This window comes from Chiloscyllium plagiosum, unplaced genomic scaffold (assembly GCF_037043375.1).
Source record: "Chiloscyllium plagiosum isolate Xiang-an unplaced genomic scaffold, Cpla_swu_hap1 HiC_scaffold_44, whole genome shotgun sequence".
Classification (NCBI taxonomy): Eukaryota; Metazoa; Chordata; class Chondrichthyes; order Orectolobiformes; family Hemiscylliidae; genus Chiloscyllium; species Chiloscyllium plagiosum.
In genome coordinates, this window is record NW_028270182.1 from 873243 (window position 1) to 890099 (window position 16857).

General features: G+C 41.4%; 1 protein-coding gene across 1 annotated transcript; it reads right to left on the bottom strand.

Moving 5' to 3' along the window:
* Positions 1-210: 210 nt before the first annotated feature.
* Positions 211-14587, bottom strand: LOC122543433 (uncharacterized). Its single transcript, XM_043682148.2, has 5 exons — positions 14358-14587; positions 10889-11031; positions 7864-7984; positions 6935-7071; positions 211-438 (listed from the first exon to the last, which is right to left on the bottom strand). The coding sequence occupies exons 2-5, from the start codon at positions 10901-10903 to the stop codon at positions 304-306; spliced, it is 408 nt and encodes a 135-aa protein (XP_043538083.1). The 5' UTR covers positions 10904-11031; positions 14358-14587; the 3' UTR covers positions 211-303.
* Positions 14588-16857: the final 2270 nt, after the last annotated feature.

Consider the following 16857-nt stretch of genomic DNA (forward strand, 5'->3'; position numbering starts at 1 on the left):
GCAAATAGCATGAGTATCATCTGTCTCAATAAATTTGAAACTGAACCACTGATGCTGAGAAACGAACTATCTCAATAGATGGTACTACAACCAAGGATAACAGTCACATATTGTGATGATAATGTTCATCTATTCTAGGAGAATCCCAGTCAATTTCAGCAAATGCAACCAGGACAAAAATCTGAAATCATAGGAAAGTGAAAAACTTGACAATTAAGCAATATAATTTAAAATGAATTTAATAAGAAATGAAATCTCTACTATTAGCTCACTTTAACTGCCCTATTCCCCATTTTGTTTTGTTTATATTGAAGATTTGCGATCAGAGCTTGATCTGCCATGGACACCAGCTGCTGTTGGGTTCGAAGTCTTCCCATGCAACGATTGCACTCGACCACGTAGTGGCACTTTTCCACGTCCCGTATTTAACCATTGGTTCTGAAAACAATTGCAGTTGTTCAAGTATCAGTCAAAATAATAACATTTATCTGCATCTCTGTTGTGACCTTCTATATTCTCATAAAAACATTGCCCATCATACAAGTCCACTATCCCACTTTTAATACAGTAATACTAGTAAGCTAACCTTCTGCTGCACTTTTGAAATTATGACCACACTAGTCTTCTGAAAATTTCTCTGTTGTCCAATGGATAGGACTGTTTTTGCCTGGTTCCGTCCAGTCATAGTCAAGGAATCAACTTTAATGGTCTCTCTTCTCATTCCCACAGCAATGTTCTGTATCTTCCCAAATATAATTTCTCAGCATTCTCATTTTGAACACATAAGCTGCCTCATGGCAATGTTATCAAAACCACAACAGCAAACTGCACAGATACATCTTTAATCAACCTGTTTTGACATGTTATGATGTAGGATCTGACCTAATCCTTCTGTCCAAGTGGTAGAGACTCTACTATAGTGCACAAGACTGTACAATTCCACATATACATTCAAAATTCATTTCCACTTAACCAGCAGCACCTCTTGATTCCTCCACAGTGATTTACTATGTTGCTCATCAGACAGAAAGAGTTCGAAATCTTCAAGGATAATTGCAAAGACCAAAGCCATTGTCTGAAATCTCCACCAGAATTTGTTTAACCTCAACTTGAAGAGCAATCTCTTCAAGGCAACTGTGATCAAACAAACTGTTGCAATGTTGCAAACCTTGGAGACCCCAAAAACAAGTTTGTAACCCAATATCTTCTCCACCACCAAGCAGCTAATTTCTTAATTGACTGGACAGCGGGTTTGTGATGCAAAGTGACACCAACAACACAGTTTCAATTCCCACATTGGCGAGGTTACCATGAAGATCGCACCTTCTCAACTTTGCCTGAGGTGTGGTTACACTCAGGTTAAACATACCACCAGTTATCTGTCTCTCTTATGAAATAATAGGCCTATGGTCTTCTGGGACTGTGGTGACTTTACCCTTTAACTTTCTTTTCCAGAATAAATCAGCCTTTTCTGTCATCGCCACAGCCCATTCTCTACTGAAATCTTCATTGTGTTAGTTCTGGAGTTGTCTATCAAATGCACCTTTGCTCCCTCCCATCTTCAACACTACAGAAAAGTCAGGTCATCCAAATCTTACTTGTTTGGATCCTTAAAGCCCCACCAAGTCCTGTTCCATCATCACTCCTGTGCTTGCTAACTTACACTAATCATTAATTTGGCAACACCTCAAGTTTTCAAATCCTTCTATGGTCTTGCTTCACCTCATCCCTAACCTCCTACACTCTGCAACATTCAAGATCTCTGCACCTCCCTATTATGGCTTCTTGTGTTTTGATACTTTTTTCATTCCTTTTTTGGGCGTGGACATCACTAGCTGGGCCAGCACTTATTACCGGTCCCTAGCCCCCCCTTGAGAAGGTGGGGGTGAGCTGCCTTCTTGAACTGTTGCGGTCCACCTACTGTGGGTTGACTCATAATCCCATTAGAGAGGGAATGCCAGGATTTTGATCCAGTGACAGTGAAGGAACAGAGATATATTTCCAAGTCAGGGTGGTGAGTGACTTGTAGGGGGAAGTTGAAGGTGGTGATGTTTCCATGTACCTGCTGCCCTTGTCCTTCTAGACGGAAATGGTCATGGGCTTAGAAGGTGCTGTATGAGGATCTTTGGTGAATTTCTGCAGTGCATCTTGTAACTGGTACAATGCTGCTACTGAGCATTGGTGATGGAGGGAGGGGATGCTTGTGGATGTGGTGCCAATCAAGTAGGCTGCTTTACCTGGATGGTGTCAAGCTTCTTGAGTGTTGTTGGAACTGTCCCCATCCAGGCAAGTGGGAAGTATTCTGTGCCTTGTGGATGGTGGGCAGAATATGGATATCAGGAGGTGAGTTACACGCCACAGTATTCTCAGTTTCTGACCTACTCTTGTGTGGCCATTGTATTTATGTGGTGAGTCCAGCTGAGTTTCTGGTCAATGATAACCCCCAGAATGTTGATAGTGGGGGACCAGACTGATAGTAATACCATTGAATGCCAAAGGGAAATGGTTAGGTTGCCTCTTATTTGTGATGGTCATGCCATAGCATTTGTATGGCGTGAATGTTACTTGCCATTTGTCAGCCCAACCCTGGATGTTGTCCAGTGTTATGAAGTTGAAGGTGTGTACTGCACCTTTAAGAGAGAGTTAATGTTGCTTTGCACAGAGCTTGCAAACACCTGCCATATGACTAGCTAGCAGTCTCAGAGTGCACAGGAAAATTGAAATTATGTAACATTTGGCTGTGAACTAGATACCTGAGTTGTATTGACAACAATTTGAATCTAGCCAATCATTTTATATTATGCCCCAGGATAATTGATTTTTGCCAACCTTGAACCAATGAGAAGATCCAATGTTCGGGGTATAAAGAAGCAAACAGTTTGAATGTTAGACAGGGTGTAACTGCCATTCAAAACACTCTCTCTCTATCAAAAGGTACCTTTTGCATAGGAAACATCTTTGCAGTAAAAGCCAGAAGATGACCCAGGGAAATCTTCAGCCAAAAGGAGATGACAGCCACTGTGCGGTTTTGAAATCAAGTTGATGTAATTTTAATATGGGTTTTGATTGGAACAGTATATTGTTATCGAGTTAGATACAGATGAAAAACATTTGAGAAAGGAGGCTTAAACTTGTAAATAATTATTGTTTAAATGTTTACTTTTAGAGTTAAAGAGTAAATTTATATTATTTTCTTTAAATAGTGGAATTTGGGAATTCTCCAACACTTGGTTTGACAGATGATGGGCGAGGTGAGCTTTTCTGCGAGTTTGGTTTAATTAGCAGAAGGGTTCTCCACCATGTTGTAACACCAGATCTTGTTGCATTTAAACACGGACTGCTTCATAATCTGACAAGTGGCAAATGGTGCTAGACCTTGATGATTGCACAGTGAGCATCCTCACTTTTGACCTTATGACAGAGGGAAGGTCATTGATGAAGCAGCTGAAGATGGTTGGGCCTAGAACACTACCCAGAGAGACTCCTGCAGAGATGTCCTGGAGCTGAGATGACTGACTTCCAACAACCACAACTCATCTTCCTCTGCATCAGGTATGACTCCAATCAGTGGAGAGTTTGCCCCCGATACTCATTGATTCCAGTTTTACTAGGGCTCCTTGATGTCACACTCAGTCAAATGAAGCCTTGATGTCAAGGGCTGCCACTCTCACCTCTCCTCTGGAATTCAGCTCTTTTGTCCATGTTTGAACAAAGGCTATGAGGTCAGGAGCTGAGTGACTCTGGCAAAACCGAAACTGGGCATCAGTGAGCAGGTTATTGCTGAGCAGGTGCTGCTTGATAGCATTGTTGATGACCCCTTCCATCAGTTTACTGGTGATGGAGCGGTAATTGGCCAGGTTAGTTTTTCCTTGCTTTTTATGTACGGGGCAACTTTCCACATTGTTGGGTAGATGCCAATGTTGTAGCTGTACTGGATCAGCTTGGCACAAGTCTTCAGTACTATTGCTGGAATATTGTCAGGATCTATAGCCTTTGCAGTATCCAATGTCTCCAACTGTTTAGTAATATCATGTGGAATGAACAGAATTTGCTGAAAACTGGTATCTGTGATGCTGGGGACCACTGGAAGAGGTGAGATGGATTGTCCACTCCACACATCCGGATGAAGATTGCTTCAAACGTTTCAGCCTTGTCTTTTGCCCTGATATGCTGGGCTCCTCCATCATTGAGGATGGGGATATTTATGGAGCCTCCTCCTTCAGTACATTGTTTAATTCTCCACCACCATTCACAACTGGATGTGAAAAGACTGCAGAGCTTTGAACTGATCTGTTGGTTGTGGAATCGCTTAGTTCTGTCTATCACTTGCTACTTCTACCATTTGGCATGAAAGTAGTCCTGTTTGGTAGCTTCACCAGGTTGACACCTCATCTTCAGGTATGCCTGGTGCTGCTCCTAGCATGCCCTCCCACACTCTCCATTGATCCCTGGCTTGACGGTAGTGCTTGAGTGGGGGTTATGCTGGGCCATGAGGTTACAGATTGTGTTGGAGTACAATTCTGCTGCTTTTGATGGCCCACAGCACCTCATGGATGCCCAGACCAGAGTTGCTAGATCTGACCGAAGTCTGTTCCATTTAACAATGATAGCGCCACACATTATGGGTATTCTCAATGTGAAGGCGGGACTTTGTCTCCACAAGGACTGCACAGTGGTCATCTTACCAATACTGTCATGGACAGATGTATCTGCAGCCAGCAGATTGGTGAGGATGAGGACAAGTATGTTTTTTCCCTCACCACCTACCACAGACCCAGTCTAGCAGCTATGTCCTTTAGCACCCGATCAGTTCAATCAGTAGTGCTGCTCTTGGTAGTGGGACATTAAAATCCCCCATCCAGAGTACAATGTGTATCCTTGCCATCCTCAGTGCTTCTTCCAAGTGTTGTTCAACCTGGAGGAGTACTAATTCATCAACTGAGGGAGGACGGTATGTGGTAATCAGGAGACTTCCTTGACTTCGTGTGACCTGAAGCCATGAGATGTCACGGGGTCTAGAGTCAAATGTTGAGGACTCCCACAGCAACTCCCTCCCTACTGTATCTCACTGTACCACCACCTCTGCTGGGTTTGTCCTGCCTGTGGGGCAGGACATACCCAGGGATGGGGATGGTGATGGTGGTGTCTGGGACAATCATACCTTACAGACAATGTCAGATTTTTGCTTGACTAGTCTGAGAGACAGCTCCCCCAATGTTGGCACTAGCCCCCAGATGTTAGTAAGGAGGACTTTGCAGGGTCAACAGGGCTGATCTGCCATTGATTTTTCCAGTGCCTAGGTCGATGCCAGGTGATTAGATTACTTAGTGTGGTAACAGGCTCTTCGGCCCAACAAGTCCACACCGACCCTCCGAAGTGCAACCCACCCAGACGCTACCGGCAATTTAGCATGGCTAATTCACCTAACTTGCACATTTTTTTTGGATTGTGGGAGGGAACCGGAGCACCCGGAGGAAACCCATGCAGACACAGGGAGAATGTGCAAACTCCACACAGAGTTGCCTGAGGCGGGAATTGAACCCAGGTCTCTGGCGCTGAGGCAGCAGCGCTAACCACTGTGCCACTATACCGCCAGTGATCTATCCTGTTTCATTTTTTGAGACTTTTTAGCGATTGGTACAACTGAATGAGCTAATGGTAAGAATCTTGGTAGTGTAGATGAGCAGAGAGATCTCGGTGTCCAGGTACATAGATTCCTGAAAGTTGCCACACAGGTCGATAGGGTTGTTAAATTAGCATACAGTGCCTTAGCTTTTATTGGTCGAGGGATTGAGTTTTGGAGCTATGAGGTCATGCTGCAGCTGTACAAAACTCTGGTGCGGCAACACTTGGAGTACTGCGTTCAGTTCTGGTCACTGCATTATAGGAAGGACGTGGAAGCTTTGGAAAGGGTTCAAAGGAGATTTACTAGGATGTTGCCTGGTATGGAGGGAAGGTCTTATGAAGAAAGGCTGAAGGACTTGATGCTGTTTTCGTTAGAGAGAAGAAGATTGAGAGGTGACTTATATGTCTCACTAAGATAATCAGAGGGTTAGATAAGGTGGAGAGTGAGCCTTTTTCCTCAGATAGTGATGGCTAGCATGAGGAGACTAGTTTTAAACTGATGAGTGATAGATACAGAACAGAAGTAAGGAGGTCATTTTTTTTACTCAGTAGTAAGGGCTGCCTGCAACTGTAGTAGACTCGCCAACTTTAAGAACATTTTAACGGTCATTGGATAAACATATGGAGCAAAATGGAATAATGTAGGATAGATAGGCTTCAGATTGGCCCTCGATGTTGTGCAGACCTGTGGAACCAAAGGGCCTGTACTGCGCTGTAATGTTCTATATTGAATGGCTTGTTAGGCCATTTCAGAAGGCAATTGTGAGTCAACCACATTGCTGTGGATCTGGAGTCACATGTGGACCAGACCAGGTAAAGATGGCAGATTTTCTTCCCAGCTTCTTTAGTGAACCAGATGGGTTTTTCTCCAACAATCGACAATGATTTCACGGAAATCAGTAGATTCTTAATTTTAGACCATTTTTTTAAAAATTGAATTCAAATTCCACTCTGTCATGGTGGGATTCGAAGCCAGGTCCCCTGAATATTATCAGCTGTCTGACACCTACTTGGGTCCTACACTCTAAAATTCCCTTCCTATACCTTTCTCCTCCTTCAAAAATATTTCTTAAAATCTATTTTCCAACCATGCTTTTGAATACCTTTTCCTAATATATTTTATTTTCAATGTTCTTTTGAATCACTTAATGTTTCATTATGTTTTACAATTAGAATAGAATATCCTTTGGTTGTCAAAAATTATGCAAAGTTGTTTTTATATTTGGCATGTCAAACTTTACAAAGCAGAGCAATTAACTGATAAAGTCACTATCGATAAAACATATGTTTGTTGTTCTTCCCCACTTACATTGCTTCCACTGCCAGAAAATATTGTTGTTAGGCCTTTAGACTGTTGTATCGGCCTCAGGACTTTTCCAGCCTTCAGCTCGCACAACAGCTCTTCGTTGCTTGAAGAAGGGGAGGTCATGTTAAAATACATTTGCCCTGCAAAGTGAGTAAGTAATTTTTGTTACAGCCAGATACAGTATATGCTAACCAGAGATTGTACAATACAGTCACGTATATGCTAACCAAGGATACATTTGTCTGGTGAATGTCCATCAGACAATGGACAACAACAATAAACCTGTGCTAAATATGTAAATATGGACTGCACAGCAGAAGATGACTAAAATTAGTGTCTCCTCAACCTGATTTGAGCATTTACTGTCAGTAGAGAAAAAGGCTAATTACCATCCATAAAACACTAACAACCTTAGTCTGTCGAGTGGAGGTGTAAAAGTTATATTTCTTCTTTGGTTGGTACATAAGAATTTCATGTAATTTAGTCCAATAGGTCTAATGCTGGTGTTGTTTCATACAAATGCCCACATACCTCAATTCATTTCAGCCAATTGCATAGCCTTCTACACACAATAGCCTACTCCGTAATCCAGAAATTGTTAAGATAAAGATGATAAAAGAAACAGTTTTGGAATAAAAGTTTCAATTGATACAAAGTATGATCTGAAATTTAAAATTTTGCTACTCCAAGTATTCTGCTGTCATCATGACGGAGGTTATTATTTAATAGTGAAGAATGGATAGATATGTATTGTAGAAATTGGTCAGAATTTGCAGAGTTGAGATAGTCTAAATTCATTCCACACAGCAGCCTGGGTACAAAATACCAAATAGGTGAGGTTGGATTTTAATGTTTTGTATCTGAAACATACATCAGATCAGGACATACTCTCGTGTCCACTTTCAAAAAGAAAATTCCACCACTGAACTGACCTTCACTTGGAAACCGAATGGGAGATGTTGTCCCATTACATGCTGGTGGAGGAGACATTGGATAGTTGGGTTGTGGAAGGGATGTTGGCACTATGCTGTGGCTGTAAGATGATGGAGAGTCCTGAAATGTTTAAAAAAAAAAAGTCATTAATAGCAAAGTCAATTGAAGACAGCATATGACCAAATATTCAATTCAAGACCTCTATAACATTTCAACTGAAATGTTGGGCCAATTAGAGAAAAGTCACTTCAACTCAAATTCTCCACGTCACAGGACATTGGGATCACTTTAAATTGGATTTAACACAAACACTTTCTCTGATTTTCAAAACACACCCACATGAGCGGTGTATAGAAATGCTGAACAGCATTACCCCGAATGTCCTGATAATGTATTCATTAAAAGTGAAAACATGGGGGGGGGGGGGGAAATCAGTTAGCTGAGTTTACTGGACAGCTGATTTACAATGCAGAGTGTTATGAGGTTGAAAGTGTGTACTGTACATTTAGGAGAAGAAATGCTGCTCTGAATGGAGAGATTACAAGTGATATGACTAGTTGGCAGTCCCAGCGAGTCCTGAAAAATTGATAACATGTAACATTTATCTGTGAAAGGGATACCAGAGTTTTTGGTTGCTGTTTTGAGAATTTGAATTTAACCAGTTCAAGTTATTCCCCAGAATACTAAAATCCAATCAAGTTTGAATTTATTATTTTGCCAACAATGAAATGATCCAATGTTAGGGAGGCATAAAATGCAGGCCTTTTGAAAATTGGTCAGAGAGCAACCACCATCGAGACAGAAACACATGGAGAGCTAACATCTTGCTCTCTGAGACATTAGGAAACACTCTCTGTCAAAAAGGTACTTTTTCATATGAAACATTCTCAAAGTAAAAAGAAAGATGACGACCCAGGATAGTCAGCATTCGGAAGAGTGGCATCACAGAAGATGAGAATAGCTGTGTGGTTTTGAAATTAAGTTGATGTAATTTTAATAAGTGTCTTATTGGAACAGCATATTGTTAGAGCTGGAGGCAGATAATAAACAGTTAAGAGAAAGGGGGCTTAGAATTGAGAATTGTTGTTTAATGTTCACTCAGTTAAAAAATAAATTGAAGTTATTTTCTTTAAATAGTACAATTTGAGAGTTCTCAATCACTCCCATTTTAACTGATTCCAAGGAGAGGGGGATTCTTCTGGGTGTTTGGTTTAATTAACAGAGGGCTTCACCCGTGTTGCAGCAAGACTGATGCCAACAGTGTGGGTTCAATTTCTGCACAAACTGAAGTTATTATTAAGGATTCTCTTTCTCAACTTATCTCCTCACCTGAGGTATGGTGACCTTCCAGTTAAACTACATCAAGTTATTTCATTCTAACGATAGAGCAGTCCAACATTGCAAAAAAGTAGGTAAAACATGTCAGCGTTCACACAAATACCTCTTTTTGCTGTTCAGACAAAAGACTGATCCACTAATGTGCATCTGAAGTCCAGGTGCCAGTGAGAAGTCATTTGAAGGGTTAAACTTACTATGGTCTCATATCTTTGTGCAGGCGTAATTTTTTTGAAAATTCATTCATGAGTTGTGTGCAATGTAGGCAAAGCCATCGTTTATGGTCCGGAGGGCAACTGCCACCAAAAGTCACCCACGTTACTCTGATCTGGATCCGCATGTAGGCCAGAGCAAATAAAGACAATAGATGTTGGTTCTGCTGGATCAGCATTGGTCATGGCTCCCCATTGACTGAAATGCGTCTATGTTCAAATGAAACAAGATCTACACAATATCCAGTTGACAAGTGGCAAGTAAAATTTGCACCACAAATGCAAGCAATCTCCATCATCAACAAGAAAGAATTTAACATTGACATTCAAAAGTGATACTATTTCTGAATCTCTGACTATCAACATACTTGGGATTACCATTGATTAGAAACTCACTGGACTCACCACATAAATGCAGCAGCTACAAGAACAGGTCAAAGGCTAGGAATAATGCAGCGAGTAAAATCTCCTGAATCCCCAAAGCACAAGTCAGAAGTGTGATGGAATACTCTCCACTTGCCCTGGATGGGGGCAGCTTTAACAACTTTCAAGAAGCTCGACTCCATCCAGAACAAAGCAATCCACTTGATTGGCACCACTTCCACCAACATCCAACTCTTTCCATCACTGACACTCAGTAGCAGCAGTATGTACTATCTACAAGACACACTGCAGAAATTCACCAAAGATTCTTAGACACCAACTTCCAAACTCTTGTCCACTTCCCTCTAGAAGGACAAAGGCAGTAAAAACAAGGAACACCACCACCTGCAGCTTCTCTAAGCCACTCACTATTATGACTTGGAAATAGATCTCTATTCCTTCACTGTCACTGGGTCAAAATCCTAGAATTCCCTCCCTAATGGCATTGTAGGTCAAACCACAGCATGTGGACTGCAATGGTTCAAGAAACAGCTCACCATCACCTTCTCAGGGCAACCAGGTCAGGCAAAAATGCTAGCCAGCCAGCAATGAACATCCCACGAACGAACAAAAACAAAAAGTTTCATGGTCATCGTTTTACTAACTTCATATTGCACAATCGGTCAGGAGGTTCAAATCTGGGCCTCCAACACAACACCTGGGCCTAAGGTAGGAACAGTCTAAGCTAATACCACAAGGCCATGATCCTTTGGCAGCTCGTTGGACAGTCTGTGATTAGGTGGCAGATCTGAAGGGTACCTTATTCCTACCACTGGAATTCAAGGATCATTATTTCTTGCACCCCTTTAGCAGGTGTTGGTGGGTCATCACCTTAAACTGGTGCAGAAGATATGGTTTATACAATTCCCTTTGAACAGTGACATTAAGAGTAAACCACATTTTCACAGCATTGCAGTTATATCATACCCATCTGAGTAACGACAGCAGACTCCTCCAGCCACCACAATCATCAATAGCAAAGCAGCTGGGTATTCAATAACAGACTAACAGCAACATTTATTGACATCAGTAGCTAGTTTTAAAACAATCTTACCATTTCTTTATCCATGTTTCTGTTTGTGGGAAATGTCTCATGCACTGAGGGTAGTGTAGCAATTATTCCAAACTTTTCCGGACAGTGATCAATTCTCCAGTATAGATACAACTGTTCTAAAAAGCAGGAAACTGTAGCTTCCTCTGAAACAAGATATCAGAACACACAATGTGTTTGCAACAGATATTCAAGGAATATTTCATGTGCTCAGTCACATATCTAAAGTAAATACAAGCAAAAGCACCAAGTAAGAAGTGATAAAAAAAGGCATCAAGGCTGCATCTAAACTCCAACCCATGTGTACTCTATCATGGACTCGTCCGACTTGGTTCATATCTTTCATCCAACAATATAGAGTCTCATCATTGACTTTAACCCACCAAATTAAGATCCTTTAGTAATGCATGTGGTTCTTATCACTTCTCACCAGAAACTGATTCAGGCAACTGCTGCTCCAGTCTTACTGTCTACCACTAACAGTGTTATATAAAAATATATTAAATAATAATGAATGTGCAATCAATAATCCAGAAATTGAGAAACATGCAATTTTTGGAACACAAAATGCAATTAGCACACTACTGGGGTCTGAAGTTAAAGTTTGACAATAAAATTTGGTTATCGTGCCATAACAGTGGAAAATTGAGATTGTGGAGCAGCTCTATTTCAACAATATTGTCACATCACAAAGACTGGAAAAAGATGCTCTGAAAAGATAATTGTAAATGAGCATTATAATGACATTTTCTGATAGTAAATTCCATATGAATACTCACTAATGAAAGCAAAAGTGTAACATATCCCTCCCAACTCAGCACCACCCTCTTGAACAGTCCTACCTGTCCATCTTCCTTCCCACCTATCTGCTCCACCCTCCTCTCTGACCTATCACTTTTGCCCTCACCTTCATCACATTCCCAGCCAACTTGCACACCCCCTCCTGTTTATCTCTCACCCCCCTCGGCCCACAAGCCTAATTCTTGATGAAGGACTTATGCCCAAGTATGATGGGGAATTCTCTTGCTCCTCAGAGGCTGCCTGACTTGCTGTGCTTTTCCAGCACCCCATTCTTGGCTCTGATCTCCAGCATCTGCAGTCCTCACTTTCTCCCAGATTAAGCAATGGGTCACCACAGAGATTTAGTCACTGTTACACCATGTCTGATCATTGCAGAAATGTTAAAATCCAACTCAGCTTGTCAGTAGTTATACAAAGGAACATTATATAACAAATGCATATCTAATGGATGATGCACCCAGCAGTAGCCTGAAGTGCTCCTGTAGAAAACTGCAACAGGCTCCAGGACACTGTCTAATTAGAAGGTGTCAATGACATTCATTTCTTCAACAATATTCTAAAATGCAGCTTGGCTTCAGTTGTCAGAATAAGTTGGATTGTATTTATCTGGTGTATGAAGAACACTTTCGTAAAACGTGCAACGCTTTACACACAAATTAAATTTGAACTTGCATATTTAGGTTCATAATTTCTCTGGAAGCCATTAATTGAACCAAAGGAAACAAACAGCTAGGACCCAAGTTAACAAGGAAGTTAACATCATATCTCCCTAATTAATCAGATTGAATAACTGAAATAAACAGCACATAAATGAAAAATAACATATATATGTATGCATGAATTCGATGTCAAACAAAGCAGAGAAAGAGAAAAAACTAGAAATAAAAAGCGTGTTTAAAAAGGAATACAAAACAAAATCTCCCCTTGAAGATGTCTAACAATTGGGTGACACGGTGGCTCAGTGGTTAGCACTGCCGCCTCACAGCACCAGGGACTCTGGTTCAATTCCTGCCTTGGGCGACTATCTGTGTGGAGTTTACACATTCTGCCTGTGTCTGCGTGGGTTTTCTCCAAATGCTTCGGTTTCCTCCCACACTCCAAAGATGTGCAGGTCAGGTGAATTGGCCATACTTAAATTGCCCATAGTGTTAGGTGCATTCATCAAAGAGAAATGGGTCTGGGTGGGTTACTCTTCAGAGGATTGGTGTGGACTCGTTGGCCGAAGGACCTGTTTGCACACTGTAGGGAATCTAATCTAATTAAAAACTGAAGTGAGACTCTGCTCCAAAGTTTGATTTTAGAGAAAGAGAGATTGAATGACAGTAACTAACACACAGTCATCAAAATACTGCCTAGACCAAAACAGAAAAATACCTTATGGTCCCTTTTACTGGTTACTAGCACACATTTTTAAAAAGTCCATTATGGGAGATGAGCATTGTTGGTCTGGCCAGCATTTATTGGCCTTTGGATTGTGACAGCAAGCTGCCTTGTTGAACCTTTGCACTCCATATAGTTAAGCTATTAGGTCAGGGGCTCCAGGATTGTCTATTTCTAAATCAGGTTGGGTGTGCCTGCTGCCTTTTCAGCTTCTTGATGATAGGGCTGGGAGATACTGTTAAAGAAACAGTGGTGAGTTGTTGCAGTATATCTTGTAAACGTTGATGGAAAGGACCGTAATGAAACAACTTGCTTCAGCCTGATGGGTTTGAGCTTTGCATTTTGGACCAAAAAGGAATAAATCAGGATATTTTCTAAATGGTATGAAGTTAAATAAGAGGCTTGTGGGTTCAACTGCGCAGATTTTTAAATGTCACAAACAGGCGCATAAATTAGTGAAGAAAGGCAGCTCCTGTATCTAGAGAACTGGAATACAAGGATGCAGAAGTTATGCTGCTGTTATACAAAACCTTAGCTAGACCTTACTTGGAGTACTGTGAGCAGATCTGGGCACCACACCATAGGAAAAATATAAAGGCCTTAGAGGGAGTACAACGTAGGTTTACAAGAACGATATCTGGACTCCAGGGATTAAATTACAGGAGAGATTATACAAATCAGATGTTTCCTCTGGAGTTTAGAATGTCAGGGGGTAATCTGATCAAAGTCTCCAGGATATTAACAGCACGGGCCAGTGACCAGAACTCTATTTAATTCTAAATGAAGAAAGTTTTGTCTGTTGGTGGCGTTTCTCCGCCCCTCCAGTGTGTATTTCGGTTAATATGCGGAGTTCAATATGCTGTCAAGACCCAGACTCACCTGGGAAATCTAGGCGGGTATTGCCTTTTAATCCCCCCCAAATTGAGTTCTTTGAAATGCCTGGTCCTATTAACCAGGTCTCTCAGTCAGCAAAGTTTACTCCGGCTGAAATGGTCTTTAGTTTCGTCAGTAATTGACAAAGGTCAGTGGATAGTGTGCAGCTATGAGTGTACACACTGTACGGAGAGGTCACGCCCATAGCTGACGACTTTAATATTTATTTTCAAAAACGTAGGTAAATTGTGAATGAGCTGCGGAGGGAGGCTGAGCAGAGTCTTTTATGAGATTGCAAAAACCCACAGACTAATGAAGGAGTAAGGGTTAATGATATCACATTTTGAGTTTTAAAATCTCAAATCATATAGGGTCCCCGACCCTGAGTAAAAGGGAGAAAGATTTCCCCCAATCTTACCTGCGACAGTTGTCCTCTGGAACTCTGCCAAATCTCCCTGGACCAGGCAGAAGACGAGGGAGTTGGGGTGGTGAGACCGATATTTTCACCAGTCCTTAACATTAAAACACTGAAGCTCGATCTCCCCTCTCTACCGGCATCTGCTGTCGATCTTGTAAATTATTAACTTTGATTCTGAACAGGAAAGGAGGTTGAAACCATATCAACACCTTTGGCACTGCCGTTGAACTTTCTTGGCTGGGAGTAATCACAAGATCTTTAATTAGCTGCTTTGGTCTATGGGAACCCGATATCTGTTTCAGCGTCATTTAAAAGGGCAACATCCCAGACCCACAGAGGCCAATGAGAAAATATGTTTCACCCAACGTAACCGTTAACAATCATGAAGAGAGGGTCACTGGACCCAAAACGCTGACTCTGCTTTCTCTCGACAGATCCTGCCAGACTTGCTGAGTTTCTCCAGCAATTTCTGTTTGTTTTTGTGTCTTAACAGCCTTCTGGCATGACGTCGTCACTGTTCGATTGTGAGGGGAAAATAGTGTTTGACGAATGCATGAAGATTGTTTGACGATATTACTAACCAAATTAATGAGGACTAGATTGACAGAGCAAACTTGGGTTTCAGAAGAGTTTTGATGAAGTCCCTCATAGGCGCAAACACGCCTGGAAAACACAGCAGATTCTGCAGCAACTGTCGACAGAAACAGAGTTAGCATTTTAACTCCAGTGATCCTTCGTCAGAAACATAGGAGATTGGTTAGAAAAATGAAAGCACACATGGTTGGTGAAAATGTTCTGGCTTGGATTAAGGCTTGGCTGACAGAAAACAGAGAGTAAAAACAAATGGGTCATTTTTGGAGTGGGAGGTGCTGACCAGTGGGATGCTGCAGGGATGAATGTTTGGACCCCAGCTGTCCACAACATACATTAATCATTGCGATGAGGGAATCAAAAGTAATATTTATAAAGGTTTTTATCATAACAAACCAGGTGAAAGCCTGAATGGTGACGATAATATAAAAGAGTCTTCAGGTGATTTAAACGAGTTGAGTGAGTGGGCAAATACATGGCAAATACACTCTAGCATGGGTAAATGAATTATCTGGTATGATAAACAGAATGGCAGAGTACTATTTAAGTGGTGAAAGATTGGGAAATGTTGACAAACAAAGAGACCTCGTTCACCAGTCATTGAAAGCAAGCAAAGCAAATGCAGCAAGCAGTTAGGAAGGCTAATGGTATGTTCGTCTTAGATGTATGAGGGTTGAGTATAGAACATAGAACACAGAATAGTACAGCAAAGGAGCAGGTCCTTCAGCCCACAATATTTTGCCAAACATGACACCAAATGAAATAATCCTTTCTTCCTGCCATTGGTCCATATTCATCCATTTTGTTGATATTCATGTGCTTATCTAAAAGTCCCTTAAATACTCCAATTGAATCTGCCTCCCCACCACCCCTGGCAGTGTGTTCCAGACTCCTACCACTCTCTGTGTAAAAACTAGTCTCTCATGTCTCCTTTGAACTTTCCCCCTCTAACCTTAAATGCATGCCCCCTCGTATGTGACATTTCAGTGCTGGGACAAAGATACTGACTGTTAACCCTATCAATGTATCTCATAATTTTATAGACTTCTATCAAATCTCCCCTCAGCCTCTGCCACTCCAGAGAAAACAACTTGAGTTTTCTCTAGCTTCTCCTTAGAGCTCATACCTCTAATCTGGGTATCATCTTGATAGACCTCTTCTGCACTCTCTCCAAAGCCTCCACATCCTTCCTGTAGCGTGGCAACCAGATTGAATGCAATACTCTAAGTGTGGCTGAACCAAAGTCTTATAAATCTGCAGCATGACATCCTCACTCTTGTACTCAATTCCCTGACCAATAAAGGCAAGCATGGCAAGTGCTTTTTGTTGATCTCCCAATGCACACCACATTCTTACCTGGATTAAACTCCATGTGTCATTTTTCCACCCATATCTGCAACTGATCGATATCCTATTGTATGCTTTGACAAGCTTTTATACTAGCCACACCTCCACTGATTTTATAATCTGCAAGCTTACTAACCCACCCCTCTACACTTTCATCTAAGTCATTCATACATATCACAAACAGCAGAGGTCCCAGTCTAAGTCCCTGTGTAACTCCACTAATCATGGACCTGCAGCCTGTAAAACACCCTTCCACCATTCCCCTCTGCCTTCTTTGGGCAAGCCAATTCTGAATCCACATGACCAAGTCACCAGGATACAAATGTTACAGGAAGGACATAAAGGGAAGCAAGAGAGATGGGAAGTGGCGTTTTGTTTTATGAATATATTTATTAGTAAATTGATTTAACTTTACAAACATAAGATTATTGAAAAATGCAATGAATAACAAATACCAGTATAATAAAAAGAAAAAAGCACAAATTACAATACAACTACTGTCTACTAACTACCAATTTACCCTATAATACAAAACAAACCCTAAAACAGTGCAAGCAACACA